At 43.0% G+C, this 26,803-nt stretch overlaps 1 protein-coding gene across 3 annotated transcripts; it reads right to left on the bottom strand.

Moving 5' to 3' along the window:
* On the bottom strand, positions 1-26,803 carry CD58 (CD58 molecule). 3 transcript variants are annotated; one of them, XM_082278202.1, is made up of 11 exons: positions 26,696-26,803; positions 15,451-15,744; positions 14,552-14,806; positions 12,447-12,536; positions 8,743-8,802; positions 8,507-8,563; positions 6,918-6,965; positions 5,228-5,299; positions 4,524-4,586; positions 4,126-4,194; positions 1-1,949 (listed from the first exon to the last, which is right to left on the bottom strand). In XM_082278202.1, exons 1-11 carry the CDS (start codon positions 26,736-26,738, stop codon positions 1,888-1,890), a joined length of 1,113 nt encoding a protein of 370 aa, XP_082134328.1. In that variant the 5' UTR covers positions 26,739-26,803; the 3' UTR covers positions 1-1,887. The 3 variants fall into 3 exon arrangements, with proteins under 3 accessions (XP_082134328.1, XP_082134329.1, XP_082134330.1); XM_082278203.1 differs by lacking the exon at positions 6,918-6,965; XM_082278204.1 differs by lacking the exon at positions 15,451-15,744 and having other exon boundaries at positions 26,696-26,752.

The raw sequence follows: 26,803 nt of genomic DNA, 5'->3' as shown, positions 1-26,803 counted from the left end.
TGTTCTTTATTCATATTAAAACTTTTCCAGGAATTGATCTGCATGGCCACTCCTTGGGTCCGCCTTTTTAGAGCATGCGTAGTCTTCTGCCTTGTGGTTTTATTTCTTTTGATTCTTGGGGTTGGGCTTGCTAGGCGAGAGTCGATGGTAGGGTGGATCTCTTAATTCTCCAGACAGTCAGGGCTGATTGCAGCTTTGGCCTCTTTGTCCCCCAGGCAGAGTGGTGATAGCAGCTCTCCAACCCTCCTGGCTGCCCATTCCCCGGGTGGAGTAGCCTTTGGGCCCTTTTGTTCCCTGGACAAAGTGTTGATCAGCAGCTCCTTGGGCCTCATCCCCTGCTCGATTGGAGGTTATCTTACTTGCTCACACTTGCTAACATTCTTGCTAAAACGAGAGAAAACTACATCCACACAGCAAAAAGCATTTCTAACATTATATAATATCTACCTTAATACTTTGCGAGAAGCCAATACTATATGTTTATAACAATTATAAGTAAAAACGTATTACTTGGTATTTCATAATTGGTTAATTTACACCTTAAAAAGCCTTGGAAGTTAGAACTCAGGGCTATTTTCCATCTTGTTAATTTGAAAGCACACTCTGTGCAGCTGTATTATAGATAAGCTATAATAAACAACTAAGTCCAAAGATGATTTTTTGGTCTCCTGCATTTTAATTCAAACTCTGAGTAAAATAACTCATGAAACAGAAAAGAAAAGGTAAAAAAGAGAAAGTTAAACCCACAGGACATGAATATATTACAAAAAAAAAAAAAAAAGGCAAAGCTTTTTACATCTTGAATACTTTAATAAATTATAAATATTTACATACAGCAGTAGAGGTAAAAGGTCTAGTCCTATCAAAAATGACTTGTGAACACTCATGCAGTACAGCTGCAAATATCAGAAGAAATTGTGTGAGTGGAAAGGGCGTAAACTGAAACAAGGGGAAAGCTGAATGGGGAGCTTCTGATCTTTGGTTACCAGTGCCAAACCTTCATGATTCTTTACATGCACCAAGTTAAAATGAACTAAAATAGCTTTCGACTTTTATGAACAACCAGCATGTAAACATAATGAAAAACATTCCATAGCTTGATGTTCTGAAAATATTAATGCATGGTGTTTTTCTTTTTGATTCTTTCTGAGCTTCATTATATATATGATCTCAGTTTTCAAGTTTTTGTTCTAGTCTCAAGCACCTTGAAGATACAGTATTTTTCCCTTAGAAATGAGTAGAGGTAAGCTGACATTCCTAGAAAAAATGTGCAGTAAGAGATAAGGCATCAAAAAAAAAAGTCCTAAAAGTTAAAAAAAATATATAAAGCTTTAGGAAAAGCTGAAATGTAGTTTATCACAAAGTGAACCACTGTCAAGAGATGATCAGTTTGCCAGGTGCTTGTCAACTCTAGGACACAGCTTTGTCTGGAGTATTGAGTTCTTGTTGGAGAACCAAGGCTAGAAAATGCCAGCTCCCATCCTTCTGGGTCTGCTGAAGGATGAAGTTTTTTTCTGACTGTAAAAAGGTACTCATAAAAAAGTGCATAGAAAGCTGATCAGTTTTTGATTTGTCCCCATTCATGCAAATATATATACAACTTCGTAAATCTCTAAATATCAACTACAGAGAGGCCTTGGTGTGTTAGTAGGGCACTGTTTGTTAAAACCAAATACAAAACAATTAAAATGTTTTGGCCTATGGTTTGGCCCATTTTTCTTCACATAGTAGCACTAGAAAAGGAAGCTGTCTTTTCTGAGGAAAGAAAAATAGGCACTGGAAACACTTCAGCTTGTCTTCTAAGTGCTTCTTGATGCAGGTCTGATAACTTTATTGCTCGTGGAAGACCTTCAAGGAAAAAAGTAGCACATCCTTCACCACTGAATTCTACCGCTTCTCTTCCATATTTGTGTGGGCAGCAACGGAATTACTTGCTTTTGATTTAAGATCTGAAACAAAAGAATACGAAAAGCACACAGGTGAATTACTATGTCTTTTCTTCTAGAAACTGAACTAGCTATATGAGAATACTGCAAGCTTTAAATACTAATGAGGTGGTGTGAAGATGCGCCAAGACACTCTCATGTGATGCGTAACAATCCAGTTAGAGCAGGTACATGACACATGCTATCTGATAGCCACTAAAACTTTTATCCAAATTATCTGTTCATGCTTAGACACATTCCTCTGCAACTAGAGCACAGTTAGAACATTTATTACTTAGTGCCAGCCACCTGCTATGCATCTGGTAACCTGTGAAGTTGCTCTGACTCCATGACTTCAGATCACAGAACCAGGCAATTAAGACACTACTTCTGTGCAAATGTTTTATGTCTATAATCTCAGTATCAGCTGTGCTTCACACATGCATGTGCTGCTGCTGCTATTTCTTCCACACAGTAATGCCAGGTGCTTTTGGAGTTTTCGATTTTGAGGACTGAAAATACAGCTCATATTTGACAAGCAAGGAGACTGAAGGCCAAGGGAAGTTACAGTGCAGAAAGTTCAAGACTACATGCCCAGCCTAACTCATCACATGCAACATGCATCAGCCTCTAACCAGGCTGATTTCCAGTAAAGCACACACAAGCCCACTTACATTGGTGTTTCCATCTTGTTGCACACATAGCAACTCTCTAAGGGGAGCCACCTGGATGCGCCAAGGCACTATGCCCTTCGGTCTTTGCTCCCACTTTGATAGCACTACCTGTCCCTTCCACTAATCTCTAGCCCAGCCTCACTCCAACCTAGGATGTCAGGAGATGGTCTAGGAGAGCAGTGTATGGTGACATATGGTATACAACTCTCTAGAAAATGAGAAAAAGAAAGTTGTCCCTAGTCTGGTTCTCACAGGTTCCTGGATAGGCCTGAAGTATTTTTATGATTTGTATGTTTAAAATCAAAGCAGGTTTACTGCTTTACCTTGGTGGTGATACTAAAGAACACAATCAAAAATCCATTTGTGTGTGTGTGGTGAGTGTTTGTGTGCTGCTTCTTTGTGTCTGTGCAGTGAGAGGGTCTGAATATAAAATAGGGTTCTCTCATTCTACAGCTGCAGGAATAGGCATCAGCTTTCATACCCCATCCTCAAAACACGCAAAATGTTCTTTTCTCACGTGGTTTGCAAACAGCACCAAAGGAAGCACAGCCACATCTGGTGCCTCAGCATGACATAACAACAGACCAGTTGCAGACGCTAAACCCTTACGGGTGACGCAGGAGCACAGTTTAGCCCAGCAAAGCAGCACACCACGGGGACCAGGAATAATACACTGACTTACTTCATTTGGCTTTCAGTATTACTCATTGTTAACTAACAGGATCTGACTCAGTTATTACGACACACCACAGCTTCCTCTGCAGCTACACAGCCTGCTTCCTTTTTTCATGACAGCTTCATCAGCAGTTTTGTCTGCATCAGCGTCAGGCTTCTTGTACTCAGTCCTAAATCTCTCCCACCCTTCCATTCATCCATGCTTCCTCACATTTGGAAATTATTTTCCCCCTTCTTTTCAACGCTGTCTTCAGCAAATACCAGAATTTTTAGATGTGATTGCTTGGCTGGTAATTCAACAGAAGTATCAAACTTGGCAGAACAAAAAACTCTGCAGCAGTAAGGTGCCACCTGCTTTCACATGGCTGTGCATTTTGAGAATCTTTAAATGGATTATCTTTATCAGCAGACTCCAAAATGGGTGTGCACAAGGCAATCCACTGAGGTGCAGAAAAAAAATATTTTTGCACCAGTAATAAAATTTAAAAATAAAAATACTATTTGCTCTATCATTATAATTTTTTTTCGTGCATGTTTTATAATGTATGTAATACTTGAATATGGTAAAAATTGTATACAACTTATAAGTATACATCAATTGGGTGTGCATGTTCAAAGTATTTTACTGATGTGGTAGACAATTACAAAAAGTTTGGTGACCACTCATCTACAATAAAAAAAAGCAGAAACTAGTATGAGATGCTCATAGTTAACACCACTCAAGTAAGGACTGTATGACAGACAGAACAACGTTTTTCATTTTTCTTCCAAGAAAGGAAAACTATTCACAGTCAACCTCAGTGTCAGTCAGCACAATCGCCCAAGACACAGAGAGCTTCACCCTCACATACCTTCTTTACTGCAGCTGGAAGAGTTGTTCAGGTGCTCCCCATCTCTACCTTCTGCATCCTGGGTCACCTCTGCAAGGACAAAGGCGATACTCAAGACAATCCTGGACCTCACAACTCGGACTCTCTGGCCCAGATGGATCAAGAATAATCTGACTGAGATTTGGGCCATTTGTTTAGCAACAGTAGTAACCCTGACCAACATGCCCCATTCCCATGGGATCACCATCCAACACCTTCCTTCTCTCCTCCATTCCTGACTCTCTACTGTCTCCATGATCCCTTGCACACCCTGTAAATGCCAAGCAGGGGAAGCACTCAGTGCCTGTGGTGCCACCCATTAGGTGGCATTAGGCAAAAGTCACAATGAACAAAGGCTGCTCCACAGTCCAGGCACTTACCTCCTTCATTTATGCCATGTTCATCTGCATGGTTGGCCAGCATGCTGCTGTTCCTAAAGGTGTCTGAGGAGAGATAAGAAGACAAATACAGTCCCCTGCCTTGCTCAGTGTCAAGGTGTGGCTCTATTGCATCAGACTGAGTTGCTAGTTGCAGCTCTACGTGTATACACAACATAGAAAAGCTACTGGAGAGCATCCAAAGGAGGGCCATGATGATGGTGAAGGGTCTGAAGGGGAAGCCTTACAAGAAGTGGCTGAGGTCACTTGGTTTGTTCAGCCTGGAGGAGAAGAGACTGAAGAGAGGCCACAACACAGTCTACAACTTCCTTGTGTGGGGAAGAGGAGAGATGGGTACGATCTCTTCACTCTCATGACCAGTGACAGGACTCAAGTAAATGGCCTGAAGCTGAGTCAGGGGAGGTTTAGGTCAGATATCAAGAAAGTTTTTCACCCAGAGGGTGGTTGGGCACTGGAGCAGGGTCCCAGGGAAGTAGTCACAGCACCAAGCCTGACAGAGTTCAAGAAGTGTTTGAACAACACTCTCAGGTACGTGGTGTGATTATTGGGGTGCCATCTGCAGGGCCAGGGGTTGGAGTCAATGATCCTGATGTGTCCCTTCCAACTTAGCAGATTCTATGAAGGGATCATGGCCAGTTTGCTTACTGGGTCAATAGCACTGACTGCTCCATAGAACAGGCACTTACCTTCCTGATTTACACCATTCTTAACTATCTGCTTGTCTTTCAGGGCACTGTCCTCCTCATTCAATTCTCTGTCTGAAAAGAGATCAGAGAACAACTGCAGTCCCTCAGGAGCACAGTCCATTGCTTCTACCCCTCCCCAGCACAGGCCACTGCTCTGTGCAGTCTAGGGCTCAGAGCACACCTTCTCCTCCCCAAGTTAAGTACTGCTGTGCTATCAGCAGAAGCCCTGCTTGGAACTGCTTTGTACACACATCTCAGAGAACACCAGAGCCTTGCCTACAACTTCCCATCTGGAGAGCAGTGACTGTCTGTTCCCTAAGTGCTGCTGGGTGTACTGCACAGAGGTGCACTAACTCCCCTTCCTGATGTTCCTGTTCTATACTGCAACAAAAGAAAGTTTTTTATTTTCTGCATCTCGTGTCCAAACTGACAACCTTTGTCTATGGACCTGATTTCTCTTTTGCCTGAACTGTGTGTTTCACTCCTTTCTACTTTAAGACAGGCATAAAATAAACCTCCTTTTCCTGTATCCATGTCTATGTATATGGAAATAATTACACAAGTGGTAAGACAATCCCGCAGTACACCACACCTTCACAATTCCTATTTCTTCAGATGAAAAAAAGCTGTTCTACACCCATTATAATTCATGCAGGAAGAATATGCAGCAAACTCCAGGGGCTCTGAGTTTTTCTGAGTTTCCTTTTCCTTGTTGTCATCACTAGTGATTTTTTCCTTTAGACTTCTGCCTTTTCCAACCCCCCTATTATCAGCCACTTGTGGAAAATGGTGGAAGAGCTAGGGACTGAATGAATCACTAGTGCAACAGACTGGGGGAAAAAAACTGACTTTTTTTCTCAAGTTGAACAATAATGTTCAATTTCACTAGCCCTTTGGAATTAAAAGAACTTCTAGAAAAAATACAGGTCCCAGAACTTCCTTGAAATTTACACTGACTGGACTAAGAAAACAAAACTGGAGCTTTGCTTAGCTGCCTGATGAATGCAGTCAAAAGTCTCCTAATGCATAAAGCAAATGGAAGATACAGCAGGCTTCTTTCCTTAGAGAAGCACATTTCTGGATGAAGTATCTCCCAAATACGAATTTTGCAAGTTGGTAAGCATCCCATCTCTAAATTGATGTGCTGAGGCTTGTATCTATTTGGAATCAATACAAAGCTTTGAAGCCACAGCATTTTATTGTCTAAGGTCGTGTGTTTCTTTCCAGCAGAAAGCAAAGACCACCTACCCATGATGACATCCTATAAAAATATCCTTGCACTCTTTTGCATGCAAATAAAAGGTAACATTAGACAAAAGGGTAATTTTCTTATTTACTGTAAAAAGAGGTTCTTTCTTCCATGCTTAGTTCTTTTTCCCACAGCTGGCAAAATGGTTGGGAAACACAGTAAGCACCATCATCCTCATCAAGAGGGAAGGTGAAGCCCCAAGAAGGTATTTGCTCTGTGCTGTTTACCAAACACAGGCCCCAGGTCCTTCTGACTTCTCTTCTAATGATCTACCCATCAACGTTTCCTGCTCCTAAGGCAACAAGTTCTTCTAGGCCAACAGGAAAATGGTAAACTCTATACTAAGAACATGCTAATGTGGCTTGGACTACAAAAGGCCATGTGCAAAATTACTTTCCCCCTTCATATTCCTCTGTTTTAGGGCTCCATCTCACTTGTTACCTGCTTCAGGCTCTTCATTCTCATTATGAACATCTTGTGAAAATGTAGCTGCAAGAAAACAGAAATCCTTTTCCAGAAATGTGTATGTAGGCAGCACAACAGTCTGCAAAATATGCAACTTAGCCTTAAAGTGACAACTTCATCATAACACTTTCAACAGATATGGCAGTATGTTGTGCCACTTCAAGGACTCACAATTAATTTCAACTTCAACTTCCCTCCAGTAACCACTTAAGGTCCCAGACCATGACCAACATTGTTCATATTTATGCCTACAACTTTACAAAAGTCTTGCTGAAGTAGATCTACTGATAAAGCTGCACAAACGCGCCATAAAAAGCCAGAGATAGCTGAGAAGAGAATCTGCATCTACCTTTTTTACATCATCTTTGTGTTGCACTAATACTGTAACTTTAAACTCTTCCTCTTTGCAGACCCTAAAGAACCTTTAAAATAAACATTCTAAAGCAAATGTAAGTGCAGTACCAAAATGAGGTGTTTTGCAGGGTTTATTGGTTTTTTCCCCTACCCATCCTTCTCCTTTTTTTGCCTTCAGATTCATCCCTAGTCTCAGCTTCAGTGGTCTCTGAACGATGGGCTAGAACCACAGCTTTAACAAATGTAAGGTACCAGACTGAGCATCCCACATGAAGGCACTGTGAGCTCAACACCAGAACACTCCAAGAGGGCACTGAGCCTGCACCTGATGGCAGCAGCTTTGGCCATTCCCCACTGAAACACTGTTTGGTCTAGTAACAGAATATTTTTTAAGAATCTTCCCCTGCTCTCCCCAGTCTGCTTGACTGCCTTGGGGGTTGATTTAGTTTGGTTCCTAAAAACAGACCACAGTCCTGGCAACAAGACTCATATCTGTTAAAGCTAGAACATGATAGCCAAATTCACCCTTATGAAAGGAGCACAGACTAAATGAGTTGTCCCCTTCCTTAGCTGCTCACTATATAGAGTGATTTACACACCCCAAAACACAAGAAGCCAGAGAACAGAACAATCTTGCTACAAATAAAGGAAGTAAGAAAACCCAAAACCACTCCAACAAAACACTTAGGAAAAACAAAACAAAAAATCCGCAAACAAACAAACAAACCCCCCAAACAAAAAAAACCCCAATGCCGATTAGAATGGACAGCAGAAGCCCAGATGGAGATCTGGACAGGAAGAGAGGAATGACAGATTGCCCTACAGTGTGCACTTTTCCAGCCCTCATCCTTAGGCCAGCCCCAATTCTCCATTGTTAAAAAGGTAATTCACTTCCAAAGACAGCTGCTGACCAGGAAATTCTCAGCCCACTCACTGTCAGTAACTTTGCCAGCCCCACTAACACATTCATTAAGTGCAGGTCCCTATAATCATCCAATATTGGACCCCAACTGAGATTTTGAGTTGGCCTGTGCACACACTGAAAACCAATTCAAAAGCTCAGACCCTGCAAAAAACCAAAAAAGCAAATCAGACTCCCTGCAGCAGATGTTTAGAAACATCTAAATTTTATTTAACATCTAATTTTTTTTTAAAATATTTTATTTAACATCTAATTTAGAAATTAATACCCTAGAATACAGGTTTCTTACCTCCCTGTGAGGTAGGCTGTTGTTGGCTGTCCCCATGGAAAAGTTGCTCATGTTCTCCTATAAAGAAATGTATTTGTTTTAGAAAGTATGTATTAATGACCTGCAAAAAATCACTGCACCCAAAGAAAACTTACACCTTTACTTCTCCAATGCAAGGCTACACTGACACAGAATAAAAACTGACAAGCCCAGACCAAGCACCGGTCTGATTTCCACACATTTTGACACTGTCTTACCTGAGCCATTCACTGGACTGTTCTGAGCAGTGTTTCTTCCTCTTCCAAAGTTAATTATACCTGCACACAAGCAAATAGAATACCTGGAGAAATGACTCAGAAATAAAGTTTTGTGCCTTCAGAAACTTGTTGACGGCTTCCATCCATTCCATCCCCCTCTCCCACCCCCAAACAAAAGAAAATACACTTCACTGAGAACATGCAACTGAATACTTGACTTGAAGAAAGACCAAAGAATGAAATACTGTTTTGAGGGAAAGACACTCAGTGAGAGAACAACAGAATGGGTCTCCTGCGACAGCAAGTCAGAACACATCTAATCAAATCTAAGGTAGTGCTTAACAATTCCTGATTCTGAGTCTTGTACTTAAATCAGCAAATCTCTGCTGTTTGATTATACCTGTGCAATGCTTATCCTACCAAGGTATAACAGGTTTATTTTCTTGCATGTTCAAACACTCATTGTTTCAAGGGAAGTAACAGAATTGCTTTGATTCTAACTGTTGGTCAGTTTTGAGAGACATTCTTTGCGTGTTGCCACCAAGAGCAGTGTTGTTTAACACCACCAACATGAGCAAGGACAAAGAAGACATTTTCAGAAAGTTTGCAGATGGCATCAAACTGGGGAGAGTAGGGGACATGCTGGAAGGCAAGATTGCCACTCCAATTGACTTCAACAACCTGGAGAAATGTGCTGGCAGAAAAGATGTGATATTCAAAGGGAAACAAAGTCCTGAATCTCTTGCAGTCACCCCATGGACCACTACAGGCTGGGCTCTGCCTGGCTAGGAAACAGCTCTGCTGGAAAAGACTTGAAAGCATGAACAAGCTGAACATCACTCAGAAAAATGTGCCCTTGCAGTAGAAGGCTTCCAAATACTGGGCTGTGTTAGCAGAAGTGCAGTCAGCCCAAACACATAAATAATTCCTCCTCTCTATTCAATATTTGTGACACCACATGTGGAGTATTCTCTCTAGTTTTAGTCTCCCAGTTAATGTAAAAACACCTACTTTCTGAAGTTAGTCTAACAAATGTCCACCAAGATGTCTAGGGGCAGGAGCTGTGCAAGGAGGTGCTGAGAAAATTGGGTTTGCTCAGCCTCAAGAACACTAAGAGGATGATGGCTAACTGCTGTCTACAACTAACTACAGAAAAAAAAGGAAACTCCTCTCAGAAGTATAGAGCCTAAAACCAGGAGGCAATAGACAGAAGTTGCCAAAGGGCAATCCCTAAGAGAAATAAGGAAAATATCCTTCCCTACAAGAGTGATTCAGCACTTAAACACGTGCTGAAAGAGGCTGGGGAATTTCCATCCTTGGAACTATTCAAAGTTGGACTGGACAAGGCCTTAAGCAACCTGATCTAGCTTTGAAGTTGGTCATGCTTTGAGCAGCAAGTGGGATGAAACTTCCAGAAATGTCTTCCCACCTAGTTTATTTTATGACTCCATGCCAACAGAAACTAAATGGACAATGAGCAGGAAAGCATAAGGTCCACATACAATATGTATCTATTTATGTCCTGATCAAAGCCTCCCTGCAGAATATCATCAATTAGTCATTCCCAGATGGGATGCATCCAGTACTCTTCACCCTGCAGCCACCTCCAAGTGGCGGCCCCATCTGGAAGTCAACATGAATTTTCCATGCAGAGCACGAATAGGATGAAGAAATGTATTCCTGTTTGGGACTCTCTCCAACACAAAGAGAAAAGATGGTGTGCCCCTCTTTTTCAAACCAGAAGACAATTTGACACAAATCCAAAAATGCAGCAGAAAAAAAATACACAGTGATAGCCTATAATTACCATTTCTGATTAAAGTGTCAGATTTACAGAAAACATACTTGAATTCAGTGTAGGGATGGATCAAAAAAACAAATACAGAACTCCAAGATGATGGTAATACAGGCTGAGAGGAGGCACAGAAGGTCTCACTTATCAGTTGATCACACCGAGTTGTCAGATTAGACTCGGCATATGATATTCAGCCCTGGTATAAGCCCGTCCCAACAGTAAATGTGATCTTGAGGGCAGCTTTATGATGCTCTGTCATAGGTTAGCAAGCATAGTCCCGGAAGGGATGTCCTTGCTAAGGGGTGCTTACAGTTTCCTCTGGGAACTGATAGAACCTATCAGCGGCCAGTTTGATTATGGACAATTCTCTAAGCCACTTAAAGTTGTGACTGCGTCTGTGATCCACATTTAAGAATAGGCAAACTCCCCCTCCAAGCTCTCTCTCCTTTCCGGCTCTGGCACAGGTGGCTGCAGGCCCCGTGTGGGGGCCAGCGGGCCCGGCCATCCCCTGCTTGGGCCAGGCTGGGCCGGGCCACGGCCATCCTGGAGCCATGGACCTGTTCCAGCCGTGGAACCCCCCCCACTGCCTTGCCGTGGGCAGCCGGAGCGGCTCGGCTCTCCCCCCTCTCCACTGCGATAAGAAAAATTCAACATTCCAGCTGCAAAGCTGCAAGGCCGAGGTGAGATTAACCCTTTTACTGCTGTGAAGAGCTGAAACCTGAGGGAAGAGAGAGAGGAGATGCTTAAAGCTGAAATTCTGTTGTGAAGCTATGATATATCAGAGTATCCTGTTGTAATTTCATGAAGATATGGGGGGTGGAGTGTTCAGCTCGTAAGCAAAAGCACCTGCACTGAGATAGGCAGATGCTGACGCAGCTGTAATTTCATGAGAAGTTTGGACAGGGAGAGATGAACCAGATGAGGACTTTTGCTCCAAACGGGAAAGGAGAAACCTCAGTTCCTAGAGATGCTCCCAGAGATAGTTCTAAAGATGAAGATGATGAAGACCCTTTGCTCCCAGGGAAGGAGAAGGGCCCCTGTTCTTGTTTCTGAACAGCTCAACCTTAAAACTGTACCCCAAAAAACTTCAAGAGTGGACCCTCGAAAGCAGTTGCGGGAAAAGCTGCAAGTCGGGGGAAAGGACTCACACACAGGCAGAGAGACTCCTCTTCCTAAATGGACTGAACAATATTTGGAAGTGGGCAGCTGTCTCGTTGTGATAATGTTTTCATAGCATGAGCAAGAAGAGACTTCTCTTTCTAAATGGACTAAACAAGGTTATTATGGAAGTGGTAAACAGACTGAACATCTTAAGGGTTGTCTTTTTACATTGTCAGTGGGAGAAGGGAGGAAGGTGGGGGGAGGAGGAGAGTTCTGAAGGTGGTATAATTTTTTTCCTTTCCTCTTTTAGGTCTGTTAATAAACTTCTTTATATTCTTTCAAGTTTGGTGCCTGCTTTGCATTTCTCCTAATTCTTATCTCACAGAAGATAAACAGTAATGAGTATTTTGGACCAAACCACTACACTAAATTGGTGTTTCTGCCCGGTTACAAACCCAACCCGCAACAAGCTCTCAAAAAAATGCTATGAAAACACACCCAGGTAGGAATGGGAGAGGCTACAAATATTTGGTAAGTAGAAACACGCAGTAAATCAAACACCCAGTCTGAAGGAGAAACATGGAAATGCAAACTGCCGTGTTTCCTAGGACTCAGAGCCCAGTGTCAGAATGCAAGAAAGTTCAGTACATTATTTCCTTCAAATATATTAGTCTTTGCCTAAATTGGACTTGTTTCTTCTACTGTTTTAACAAAACATCCAATGGTCAGAAATTTTCATCCATTCTACAGAACCTTAGATGAGCTTAACCTTGAAGCACTTAAAGCTGTAAGGAAGTGTAATACATACCTTTGTAGACCAGGAATACTAGGACTACTACAGCTATAAGGATGCAAGCTCCAAAAAGAGCACCTCTGGTTCGTTTGGAAGAACTGCCTCCTTAAAAAAAAAAAATCACCAACAAAAAAAACCAAAAGAGACTGGTTAGTTAAAAAGCAACTGTATGATACACTAGTTCAGTAGAAATACAGCCCCAAATGTTTTATAGGTATTTTTTAAAAAGTAACCTCAATAAATTAATGCACCAGTCAGTTATCAGCAAAACCTTCAGCCAGGTCCAGGACAGTTACATGTGAAGTACCTCATTTCAGTGAAGGCACATCACTTGAAAGGCAATGGCTGTTCCACTTCTCGGCCTATGAAAGGCTGAGCCAGATTTCAAACAAATGAAATTTCAGCAAATATTGTGTATCGCATTTGCACTGCAAGGTTTTGATGGTTTCTGTGAGAAGATGCCAGAAGCTGCCCCCATGTCATATAGAGCCAATGCCAGCTGGCTCCAAGCTGGATCTGCTGCTGGTCAAGGCAGAGCCCATCAGTGACTGTGGTAGTGTCTCTGGGATAACACTTCTAAGAAAGGGGAAAAACTGCTGTACAACAATAGCAAGGGTGAGAAGGGAATGACAATAGATGAGAGAATCTGCCAAACAGACACCAAGGTCAGTGCAGAAGGAGGGGCAGGAGGTGCTCCAGGTGCTGGAGTTGAGATTCTCCCTGCAGCCCATGGAAGACCTCACACTGAAGCAGGTGAATGCCTGAAGGAGGCTGTGACCCCATGGGAAGCCCACGCTGGAGCACACTCCTGGCAGGACCTGTGGCCCCATGGAGAGAGGATCCCACACTGGAGTAGGTTTGCTGGCAGGACTTGTGACCCTGTGGGGGACCCACACTGGAGCGGTTTGTGAAGAACTGTGGCCTGTGGGAAGGACTCATATTGGAGTTCATGGACGTCTCCTGTGGGAGGGACCTTACACTGGTTCAGGGAAGAGAGTGAGGAGTCCTGCCCCTAAGGAGGAAGGACAATGTGTAAAACTGTCTGCTGACTGCAAGCCCCATTCCCTGTCCCCCTGCACTACTCAGGGAGATGAGGTAATGATATGGGGAGTGAAGCTGAATCTGGGAAGAAAGGAGGGGTCTGGGTGAGGTGTTTTAGATTTGCTCGCTTCTCATTATCCTGCTCTGATTTTGACTGGCAATAAATTAAATTCATTTTCCCAAAGTTGAGTCTGTTTTGCCTGTGACAGTAATAGCTGAATGGTCTCTCTCTGTTCTTACCTCAACCCATGAGGCTTCTGTCATATTTTCTCCACCCTGCCTCACAGAGGAGAGGAAGTGACAGATCAGCCTGAAGGGCACCTGGCAGCCAGCCAAGGTCAACCCATCACATCTCTCATTTCTAACAAGTTTCTAACACAACTCCAGTAAATGAAAAATTCTGTACTAGTAAACCATGACAATGACTTTTGCACAGAAATAAGCAATACTGTCAGTTAGGGACTGCCTTACACACCCTACAAACCACATGGTTCCAAACAGGTCCTCACTCTGTGTTTAAAAAAAACCCTAAAAATGCAAGCCTCGAGCTGAAGGCTGTCCCAAAGCAATAAGCAACAGGAGGAAAACTCTCTTTTCTACTTTTTATACCTCTCTATGAAGGAGGAAAGAAGTATGCTCACTGACTCATGCACATCCTAGATGAGAAATTATTTTATCTAATGGCTGCTAGATGACCCACTTGAAATGGCTGAATAGTTTCACTCCAATTCATGGAGAGCAGTACAAAGAGGACAAGTCATTAGCAGTAATTACATAAGGCCAGAAGATTCAGAAGAGATCTTCTAAGATCTTCTAATCTTTATTATTACTCAATCGAGTCATAGCTAAAGGCTTTCTTCTGCGGCGATCCCTGCAAAAAGTGTCTTTCTAGGGGGATCAAACTGTCCACCTGATACTTTTCCCAAACTTTACACACACTTTTAGCAGACAAATCACTTCTGATGCTTTTTATTCTTTAAATTTAACTTCCCGGGAAGACAGGAGAAATCTTACAAAGGCCATGCTGCTTCCCAACCAAGCCTCTCAGACCTGTGTTTGCAACATGACACATTCATTACCGTTTTCATCTGAAAGGCATTGCATCAAGGAGATTTCAGAGCTCCTTTCCATTTGTGAGAATTTAATGATGCATGTAGCTTTCGTGGTAGCATTAACATCTTCCAAACGGATGGAAAGCTCCTGCTTCTCATGACTCTGTGGATTGTCACTCAGCTTCCAGATGTAATTCAGAGGCCCCTGGAAATTTGCTGCACAGTTTAACACAAGTTTACGATCGCTGGTGTTGCAGCTTATTTCAGGTTCTGGAAGGGGATCTAGAAGGAGAGAAAACATTCTGTATTACTTTAGTTATAAACTACATAGAATTTCAGCACAGGACAAGGGCTGGAGCAACAAAAACAGCAGGAGAGTGCAGAGACAAAAGTGTGAGCAAGTGTGTACATGCGCATGAGAGAGGAATGTGTTTCTGAAAGTGACCTGTAAACCACCTGTTTGTGGTTCTTCCATGCCTAGTCCAAGCATCCTCATGGCTCACTGTCCATAGGACTAATAGACACATTTATTTCCCAAAGGCTGCTAGTGAGGCTGAGTAGATCTACACAGGACAATGCCACAGATATTGAAGCACATATCATGTGCCTGCAGGAACATCTTTAATAGGTACATAATGTTTGGGATTACCTGGTCAGATTGCTCCAAAAGTTTGGCTGTCTACCTGAAAGTGCAGTGTGCCATCTGCACACATTCTAGAAGTCATTCCCAGGTGAGTAATGATGGGCACACAAAGATGCCACCTTTGAAAATTTGTTCAAAGTGCCTAAGCAACTTAAAATTGAGACAAAGAACAGCCGCCCCCTCTGTTTCTGTTTGCTTCCCTGACAAATATACAATCCCCTTTCTAGACATTTTAAAGTGAATAAAGTGGTTCACATTTTTATGCAGTTCTTCCACTACTTACCTAACACAACAAGTACGAAGTTTAGGTAGTGATCTTTCACAGAATCCCAGTACTGTAACTCATATGTGCCAGCATCATCCTTCTCCAAGTCAATTATAGTCAAGGACCCATTCTCCATAAGCACACTCCTGTTCCAGAGACGACCAAAATACGTTGGTTTGTTCAGCCCTTCCTGTTCAGCCACTTTATCCCTGTTTTTCTTCCAGATAGTTTCCACTACTTTTTGGTCTATTTTTACTGGAAAAGTAAAATTTTCTCCCACGATGCCAAAGACGTCCTCACAGTAGATGTGTGCTATGGAGGGGGGGGAAAGTTACTTTAACAATCATTTTATAAAACACTGCTTGACTAATGCCATATGCAATATCAGATGCATTCAAATTTAGGCAAGAAGCACATCACAAAGTTGCTGCATCAGTTAGGAATTACCCAAACCCAGGCTGTCAGCACAATTTTATGACAGGCACAGGAAAGGAATTCAGTTTCCACAATCTGGTCCCAGGCAGAATCATTGCCCTGATGATCCTCCCTGTCCTAAGCCCCCCTATACTCAGTACTTTCCCTCTGTTCACCTGAATTAGGCCTCCTGCCCATGATCTGGTGAAAAATATTAAAGAAGAATTGTCACTAGCAAAATCTGTTTTAACATCTTGTTGCAGAACACCCAGACTGAAGTTCCTGCTGATGAAATAAACCCAATTTTTCCAGCATGAATACTTACAGTTTTGAAAAAGCACACTTCTCACACAAAACTGCTACTGAGTTCAAAGCACCTGTGCTGAAATCATGGGGTTATTAGAGATTTCCCTTGAAATGTCACTTAAGCAAGTTTATTTCGCAGCCAATATACGTGAAACAGCATCCCAGCCTCTGAGATCTAACAGAGCTGTCAGCAAGAATGAAGCTGTTCAGAAATCTCTACTGCTTTCAGTCTTGGCCAATTACATTCTGCTAAAAATGCCCAGGCATTCTACATAAATAAACCACAATAGAAGAGAGGTAAGAGATTTTTCCTAATTTTCATTGAAAACAGCTGCATTTGTGAGGAAAAAAACCCTACTGATCTAACAGACAAAATCTTGCTGTGAGGAAGGGGCCACAACCTTTAAACCATCAGCATCTCTGTGTCCCTGCTTCAGTCTTCAGCAGTCACCTCCTCCTCCCAAATAGCTCTGAGCAGCTCTAAAACAATTGCAAGATCACTGCCATGGCAGACAGGAACATAGACAAAAACACTTTGGTACTGAGTTCAAGCTACACTTGCATTTAGGAATCAATTTTTCTCCACAGTAGCTGGTAACTTTTTACTACTACATAGAAGGAAGGGCATGGTTAAGATACAAATGAGGTCTCATATTAAGTCAAGATTCCCGATCTGCATGATGCAAAACTTCCCATTAAACAGTAACTGTGCGTGGTGAAACAAATATTTCAGATATTTACTCCTCAAGCCAACTGGTTCCAAGTGACAGCTACTATTTTGGGTTTGATCTTTTTTCATTTTTTCCCAAATGGCATCAGTTTACGAAACCACCAATTCCTATATCATTCTGTGCTTCCCTTGCTTCTCAGTCATCATTGTAGGCAAACTTACTGCTGTTCCTAAACCAGTGCAGATACTACAGCTTTATCACACCAAAATAAGTCTTCCCTACACTGAATATGAGTCCAGAAAACCCATCTTTCTCCACATCTTATCTCCTTTCCATATGAAAGCAGACAGAAAGGTCAGCTAGGCCTTCTTTTCCCACTGACAAAGAACAGTGCTCATCAGGTCTTCTGCCACGCCAGAGAAACACAGACTTTCTTTGACAGGACACTGAAGACAAGCCAACAGAAATGCACTTCCGTGTGCTTGGGTAGAGAACTGCACACACAGGTCTTCTCCATGCCTTGCTTTTTATGGAATATCCAATCTGTTTGTAATTTACCCATTAAAGCACTCTTCTTGCTCCATTAGAGTTCCAACTTCTTGTTGCCTGTGCTTACATGGTGGCCTTTTCCAGGTACAGGGACTGTAGAAGTACTCAGGGTAAGCTATCAACTCCCACATCTTTTCAAGACAACGTACCCACTTTCTTTGTAGTCTACCCTGTTCAGGAAGATTTAAACATTTCACTTGAGCATCTCATTCCACACATCTCAATTAATGATTTCCAGAAGAAAAAGAATGCATGAGCTCCAGAATTTGTGTCTGGAGACCACAAGATTGCAAGATGTTGGGTGGGGTGGAACGCTATTTTGATGTGACAAAGCTTGGAGCCTTGTTAGAGACTTCTGTTTCCTAAAGACTGTGGAAACCATGCCTTTATTAGAAAATGGACATAATGTGAACTAGCCATAGGATAGAAAATCCAGAGCATGTAAGACAGAAGGACTTGAACAGGGGAAAAAGTCCATGGGAAGGTTGCAAGAAAAGAACAGGCAGCACTGGGGAGGATGTGAACGAGGAACAAGCAAAGGAAGAAAAGGATAAGAAAATGCAAACTGAAGGACAGTTGTGACATACACGAGGGACAATGTGACACACATACAAGAGCCAATCATAAAGCATAAAGTAGCGTGTGAAAATAGGCCTTAACCAGTAACAATTATGCATGATCGCATGCAGGGAAAGCAAGATTTGTGTATCAGGGACAGTAGTTCATCAATAAAGTGGCTTCTGCCTGATTCATATTGAATCGTGTAGAGTCCATTGTTTCTGCCTGCAAAAGACAATTTCCAGGAGCGCATATTCCTCAAGAAATCACCCCTCACTGCCTAAGGACCTATAGTACTCCTAGTATGGAGAAATACTCCCTGCTCTTCCCACTGTGAATTTCTACCTCTCAGTAGATTTGGGGTGGTCAAGCTGTGGTGGCTTGACATCAGCACAAGCCAAACCACAGTGGCTGTTGACAAGAGCCTTCAGGAAGGACAGCAGCTGTTTGCTGGGAACTAAGAACATGAGCAAGGACAGCCACCACTGCTCAGCCAACCACTAATAACTTCCTAAGCTTGAGTGTTGATCCTGGTAAACACTGCATGTCTTTACTCTCAGTTAGTCATAAGTGCTAGGCTGGAGTTATGAGAGCAAAATTGTTGCTTCTTCAAGCCCAGGAATGAGACTGAAGGAAAGCAGAGCTGAAAAAAACCCACATTTTCTCTTCACAGGTTCTGCTCAGCACAAGGGGCACTGCTGTCTTCAGCACACTCTCTTCTTGCTGGCTGGTGAAACAAAGGCTTGGCAGCAAGGAGCTGAAGAGCTCCTGCCCAAGGGCATTCAGGGCTCCCAACAGCAGGACAAGGAATGGTTATTCCTCAAGGAGAAGTTATCTCCTCCCATCTTAAAAAACCCAGTCTCTGGTTTTATTTCCCTGCTTCACTGGTTGAGAGAATGTGAAGAAGTCTCTCACTTAGCGCTGTCAGCTTCCTTTTTTTGAAGAAATCATACAGAAATGTTGCATAAGGTCATAACCACACATGTTCGAGCTTCTGGAGAAAGCATGTGTCATTATGTTTTATAAATTCCTAAGGAACCCTTCCCCATTTTTCTTACTTATTTTAAATGAAAACTTATTTCCCATTCCACAGTGGTGGACAAAGAAGGAGAAATGACAACCAGACACTCTCTCACACACTCTTTTTGGAAGGCTAGAACTGCCTTTTTTAAAGTTTCTCTGCTTTCTGCCTCTCTCCTTATTGTAGCCTATTATTCCCAGATAAAGTTCACACAAAAAAAATACTGCTGTGCTAAGGCCTCCAGTAGTCTCTACAGAAATCATCACACTAACTGCTCCTGTATTGCCCAAAATCCACTCCAGATTCCTTCTTATGCCAAGTGTTAGTGTTCTTTCCTTCCAGTCAAATCACATGCTCCAAGTGACACAGTTAAAGAGGAGCTAACATTGTGTGGGCAAAGCCTCTTCTGCAAATCCACCACCTCACCTTGTCTACATCATCTTCTGCTCCCATTTCTCCAGCAGCCAGACCCACAGAACCCAGTCCTGTACTGGAGTTTTAATACTCCCCAGACTAATTCTGACTCTTTCAGCATTTTAGCAGGCTAAAGGTATCCATATTCAGCTCAGACTAAGTAGAACTTTATACTCCATTTATCAGCAATAAATGCTTCATTACTGTATTTGTCTACCTGGTTTGACTATTTTTCTTGGAGCTGATGTAATGCCTAGTTATTTTGGAGAACATCTGTAAGCTAATCCCTTTTTATTTTTAATGTTATCATTAATTTTTTTGGTCTCAAATACCTATTTGAAATGCATATAGGGATATATTAGGTCTATACAGGCAGCAGCTAGGCTCTCCTATTACCATTAAGACACAAACATTCCACCTGCCGAAACTTGGTGGAAAAGTCCTTACTGCTTAGTTTATGGCAAAGAACTGTTTGCTTCAGGAGCAGGGCTTTTTAAAGAGCAGATTTTTGTTTGATTTTTTTTGTAACTTCCCAACTACCCCCTTTTAAGGCTTTTAAAAAACTTTTATTTCTCCCAGCAACTGTAATTAGCAGGGCCAAATATGTTCCCTGCTAGCCCTCAAAACCACCAGGTGCAGAAAACCCTGAAATAAATGTTCAGTCCAGAAGGACTATGAGAATATACACCAACCATAGTCCTCTTAATTCCCCCACAGGCCACAAACACAACCCACTTCCCAAACTCCAGTAAGAAAGCACTTAGACCCATGGTATAAAAGCACAGGCAAAAGCTACAGCCAGGAGAGAGAGAACACAGACGACAATAAGCTGTAGCAGCAACCCAGGCTGTTGCAAGATAAAATCAGGTTTGTGCAGGAATGAATGCAAATCCTACACATGTAACACCCAAAGCAGAGGTTTTCTCCTGCACACTGCAGCATGTTCACAGAGGTGTGTGTTGCTCCTCCCAGACAATGCAGAGCTGCCTGCATCCACAGAGCTCTACACATCAGCAAAGGCAGGACCCAAGAGTGGCACCCAGCAACAGGCCTGGGTCCCTCCCATGTGGTGGTGCATTCCCCCCTCCTCTTTTCCAGGTTGGAGTGTGATCTGAGAAATGCCTGCTAGGCCTTGGCCTTGAAAACAGCCTCTGGGCTCAGCTTTTTCTGAGCTTATCAGAAATACTGTCTGCTTCCAGGAATTGCTAAAAAAGCTCCTATTTTCCCTATGACCAGCCTTGGAAAATATTCCTCTTGTCTGAATGGCATAATATTCCTGTTCTCACACTTTCAAAGAAAGTGCCAGCCCACACTGTGTCCAGGATGAAACACTGTTATGACTGAAGCCCATTCTCTTGCAGCCCTATAAACAGCGGTCCAAAACGAGAGCCTTTTGAGCTCTCCTGGGCCACCACGGGCTGTGATCAGCATCTCCCTCTGAGGGGGATGCCTCTCAGCCAGCAAACCTTCAGGTCTGCTATACTTGGAGGATCGCCAAAACACAGCATATCCTGGGCTGATACCCTCACTGCTTGAGGCCAAATCCTTCACCTGTCAGGAGATGCAAAAGCATCCAAAGTGAGTATTTCACTGGCCTCTGAATGGAATTGTTTTCAGGTACCTTGCTTGTACTGACTGTTTCTGTCTGTGTGCCTGCACCTGCGCATATGCTATAGCAAATCTGAGAGAGATGCTGCTTTCTTCGTTGTTTAAGTACCTCGGATACCTAAGTAAGTTAGGCCTGTAAGTAAGGCTAAGTTATAGTTAGGAGCTTACTCAAATGCTGCTGAGTGTTGTTCTTTTGCTAAGTTATTAAACATAAGTTGTAAGCTACATTAAGTGTTGCTAAGCATTGTTCTTCTGCTGACTTGCTACTTCTAACTTTGAAATTATAAGTTAGGTTAAATGTTGTTAAGTGTTATTCCTCTGTTAGAATGTTAAGGTTAAGCTATAAATTAAGCTATAAGTTCAGTTAGGTATAAATTAACTGTTTTTCCTGTGTTAAATTGTTAGGCTTAAGGTATAAGTTAAGTTAAAGTGTTGTTAAGCTTTTGGGCTGTGTTCCTTTTTATCCTTGCCTGCACTGTCTTTTGTCACACACACACACCTAAATACACACACCCCCCCTGATAGTTCTCAGTTCATTTCTGTTTTGATTACCTGGATTTAGTTTGGTTTTGTTGTTTGTTTTCCCTTGTTGTGCCTTAGCTGTCCTGTAAGTAGTAGAGTGAATCTTGCCAACGAGCTTGTCATGCTTTGTCTCTTAAAATCAAATCTTTTACTCATACCCTTGCCAGTGATTTTTTAAGCAATCTCAAACACTCTTGCTTGTAACACCCCACTACAAAATCCATACTTTCAGTCATATCCCTCAGCAAGGGCAAAACATGCAGCATTCCCACACAAAAGCTACATGGTTATTTTTAAACTAAGCTGGTGACCAAAAGCATGGGGATGGACTTAACTCCCTCTCCCTTGTATTGGTCTGCCTGTTTGTGCAGTGACATAGTCATACAGACATTACAATCTGCTGACAGTTAACTTGACACAACACCCACTCCAACTAAAGAAACAACAAAAAACCCACAGAAGGACTGTAATTCCCATATGTGACTCATCGTGGGAACACGATGTGCATGGAATGGAGTAGAAGTGAGCGAAACAGGGAAAAGCAAGAGCAAGAACATAGAGTAGGGCCAGACACTGATCTCTTCTCTGCCGTGAAGAGATCTGTCCAGTGACAAGAGCCAAGAGAATGGCCTGAAGCTGCGTCAGGGGAGGTTTAGGCTGGATGTTAACAAAAGATTCTTCACCCAGAAGGTGTTTGGCACTGGAACAGACCAGGGAGGAAGAGGCCTGGCAATCACCACTTTTAGCGGTGGTGAACTATTAGGGAGGATCACTGTGTCCTGCAGAATATTGATTCTTTTCAGTCTCTAGGCTTTGCTTTGGGACAAAACTGCTCTGCATTTAAGCCTGCCTTGAACTATGAAAAAAGCAGTTCAAAATCAGTCCAGAGACAATGGAACGGGTTACCCAGAGAAGTTGTGGATGCCCCGTCCCTGGCAGTGTTAAAGGCCAGTCTGGATGGGGCTCTGAGAAATCTGGTCCAGAGGGAGGTGTCCCTGCCCATGGCAGAGGGCTCGAACTGAATGATCACTAAGGTCCCTTCCAACCCAAACCATTCTTTGATTCCAAACCCTCTGGACACTTACTCCCAATATTCAGATAGCAGCACCTCCTATGCTGTACAAGCACAGTCTTTATGTAGGCTCCATAATCAACAGGACTGAGAAGATAATCTCTCTTGGTAACTTTGTCCTTCAATTGAGAGAATTTTCAGCCAGATCATCTTTGCATTTCTACTTATGAAGGATGGCACAAACTAATGACATGGAGAGGAACTGTTCTCGACCTGTGGCAACACCAGCTTAAACATACTCCAAATTACAACTTCTGTCTCTTACAAAGCCTGTATCACCCAGCCAGTCTACAGTCACACTACCCTGAACACGGCCAACAGGCTCTCCTGAGGACCAGTAAGGAAAAAACCAAAAATAGACAAACCTAGACACACTTTTTTATTTCTTTTCTTGATGAACACCTTTAACACACTCAGAATCAAAGCAGTCTGTGTATGCAATCCATAGATGATCCTGGCTATCTAAAGTCTAAGACCATTAATTACATTAAGGCAAGAAACTATCAGAAAGAGTTTTCACTCTGTGTTCATCCTGTAGTGTTAAATAGCAATGGCAAAAATATTACTTGTTTCATTTTGGTTTTAATATGATATAACACCCTCAGCTCTTATCAAGAGTTTTTAAGCAGAGGGCAGACGTCTGGTTTGATTTTTTTCCTCTGTGAGGAATTTATAACTTCCTCTATTTATTGAGGAAAATTCAGGCGTAAGGTTACAGGACAACACAAGCAGGTGTCAGGTTGACAGTGCTGATAACTGATTTTTCCATTTATACTATTTAAAATTGTGTTTGACATTTCTATTAGCAACACACAAAATAACCACATTCCACAAACAACCCAAATTTGTTAGTAGTCCAGGTTTTTCCCCATTCATCCCAATGTCTTGTAATGTAGCTCCCATGACACCTCTCATGAAGTGGAGAGACACAGAAGAAACATTGAGAAATCCCCATGTTTTTCTGATCAAAAAAAAGGAAAGGAAGGAGCACATATTTCTGTGTACAGAGACAAAACCACAGGAAAATTTAAAATTAAAAAAAAAAAAAAAGCCAGCTCAAACTTGTTGAACTGCCTAATGACACAGAAACAAAAAGCCATATTGAAGTAAGTCTGGTTTCTATGCTGGTCACTCTCAGAAGAAGACTGAAACAAAAATAATTTTTATCAGCTCTCAGGTTATCAGTCTATGCTCAGTACTGGAGATGGCAACTTCCGCTTTTAGGTGAAGCGGGTTTTCTCAGTTTAACTCAATTTTTATAAAGAAGTTGAATTGGGAAATGAAGCAACCATCAATGCAAGGATGCAATGAAAATGGCATTAAGGAAGCCATCTAAATATGCAAGAACTAGAAGGCAGTTATACTGCATGACAAAGAGCTGACACTCAGAACACTGAAGGAGTTGTCTGGCTTTCAGATGAGCCTTACTACAGACACAGAAAGCTTCTAGGTGCTCTAGTTCATATCCAGCTTATTTCCCACATCCTCTCTGCTTTTGGGGCAGGATCCTGACACAGCTAAAGCAAGTAAAAGTCTGGCTGCCATCTGCAGTGCAAAAGACCATCCCCACAGGTGTGGCTTGCCCTGAAATCCTCCTGTTGGGTGTGGTATTATTTATTCACCTCCTATAGGGAGGTGAATCTCTCTCTGTGGGTTCCTTCACCAAACTAGGCCACAGACACCACACTGACTTTCTTCCTATGCACATACAACATCCAGGATCCCAAATCTGAACACAGTTTTGTCTTGAACTTCCAACAACTGTAGGAGCATGCTCCTGGTAGGCCTAAAAATCTAAGTCCTTCCATAGCCTCAAGGAGAGGTTTTGCACTGTAACTGACAAGCCTGAGATTTTAACAGATAAAAAACTGACTTGGCCTGGCATTGTGAAAAGCAGGAATGCCCTATGTGGTGAGTAGGAATTCTGAAGACACCAAAGCTACACTGCAGCTTCTGGGTCCCACAGGGGAATGAAGAAGCACATCTCCTCCCCTACTCCAGATGTTCAGCAACATGACTGGGACAAGCGCAGTGCTTTAAACTTGGATGGAGAAGGGATTCAGGAGGGGAAGGCTGATAGAGGATGAGGATCTACCAACAGCATCCTGGTGTTTAGAACAGGTGTTTGCAAGGCTAGAAACTTGCATGCCAAGTTGAACTGCTACTGATTTGCTTTATGCACTTGGGCAGATCAGTCTGACTTCCAGGGTCTGATTTTCACATAGAGAGATGATAGATTATTTTACCTTGTTAAAATCAACATGAAACATTTACAACAGTCAACACACACGTAACAGCAATAGTGCAAGCATACAAACAAAATCATGGTGTGAAACCACGCCTGTTTAGTTTACTAAACAACAGTAAAGAGTTTGCATTCCTGATCTCCTGCCCTAATCAACCACTTTGATTCTAAAGTTTTACAGAGAAGACAACAGAACTAGCTATGTTTTTCATTAAAGGAGGACATTATGATACTTGAAGCTACAATTATCCTCTCCAGATGTCCAATTACCATCATCTCTGCCTTTGAATTGTATGTTCTTTGGAACCTGGTTTTCTGGATAAGTCTATAGCACAGGGATCAGAAGCTCAGATCAGCAGCAGGCCAACTTACATAACACAAGGTAACAAAGTGCCTTGACTGCAGAAAAAGTTACAAGAGGATACTCAGTTAATCATGCCTGAGTCATACTTACTAGAAACCTCTGCAAAAGCACTGCAGGTGAGATAAGAACTTGCAGCTAAGGCTTAACATCAGCAGACAGACACGCAGGTGGACAGTATCCTGGCTTCTCCACTGGTCCTCCCTGCACGCCTGGACCCCCAACGCTCTTACAGAACAGGATCTCACAATCTCAATTAAATAAAACAAGTTGAAGACTGTTGGAACAGGAGGAAATCACAGGGAGTTGCTCAGAACTTTCAGCAGCAGAGAAGTTCCTTTTTAAACGGGGGGATCCAATAGCTCCTATTTTAGTCACATTCAGGAAACTCCCAAAGCAAAAAAAAACCCAAAACCCAAAGTCAGGAGAAATCCCTTAGAATAGAGGAATGATAAGAAGATCTTCGCAGATTAAGTCATACTTTTTGGCCAATCTAGCAATAGCAGCTCGCTCTGATGACAAGAAGAAAGTTTGTACATCCATCTTCAATTTCAAAATTCAGCAAATTTTGTTTATACTTCTCATGTTCACAGCCCACTGCAAGGGCTATGGGTATAACGGTTATGCTCCCCAGGCATTTGGATTAAAAAGGCCTTTGATTAATATTTCGATAGCAGTTAATAGTAATAATTTGCTTCTTAAAAAAAAAAAAAACAAACAAAAAACCACGAACCAACCAAATAACAACAAAAACCAAACAAAAAAAAACCCCCAAACCAACACAAAACAATTAAGAACGTTGATGCTTTATCCATGAGCAAGAAGGAACGCAGAATACAAAATAAACAGCATTTTCACATTTAGGGATGACAAGAATACTTTTACAATAAAAGCTGGTTTCCTGACTTCCTTAACACTTCAGGACCCGGAGGCAAACGCGCGCCCCGGTATGAGGAGGAGGAGGCTGCCCTCGTGCTGTGGCGCTGCTTCCTTCCCAGCGAGGAAGGAATTAACTCCTCGTGCGCGTGTACCATAAAAACCACAGACATCCCTACCCCAAGCTCCCCGTCTACACAAGTTTGAAACAAACGGGGCACAGGATGCCGAGAACAGGGTGGGGAAGTCCTGAACGCGCTGATGGCCGATATGTAATTCCAATTTTAGGCGCGGGAGAGAGGCAGCCGCCCGGTTGTGCCCACCACGCCCCGGGAGGGCAGCGAGCCGGCGGCCAGGGACGCCCCGCTCGCCCCGCGCAGGGAGCCCCCGCCACAGCAGCGCCCGTGGCGGCGGCTGGGGCAGCTCCCCGGGCACCTCGGAACCGCCCGCCGCTCCCAAATCCCTGCCACGCCCGCTCCCGCCGCTCCCCGGGACCCAGCACGCCCTTCCGAATGCCCGAGGAGCGGCGGCCGAGGCTGCCCCACTCCCGCCGCCCCGCGCGGCGCGGAGTGACGGCGGGAGGAAGGGAGAGAGAGACAAAAGCGAAGGGCTCGGGAAAGGTCCCCGCCGCCCTCTCACAGCTTACCCAAGAAGGGCGCAAGGCACAGGAGCGAAGCCAGCAGCCACATTGCTGCCCACCCAGTCTCTGCCCGGGCGCAAATCAAGGCTCGAGGGCGACCGCGCCCAGCGCGCC

Source organism: Coloeus monedula, assembly GCF_965178545.1.
Source record: "Coloeus monedula genome assembly, chromosome: 3".
Lineage (NCBI taxonomy): Eukaryota > Metazoa > Chordata > Aves > Passeriformes > Corvidae > Coloeus > Coloeus monedula.
This window is presented reverse-complemented; position numbering and strand designations above follow the sequence as displayed.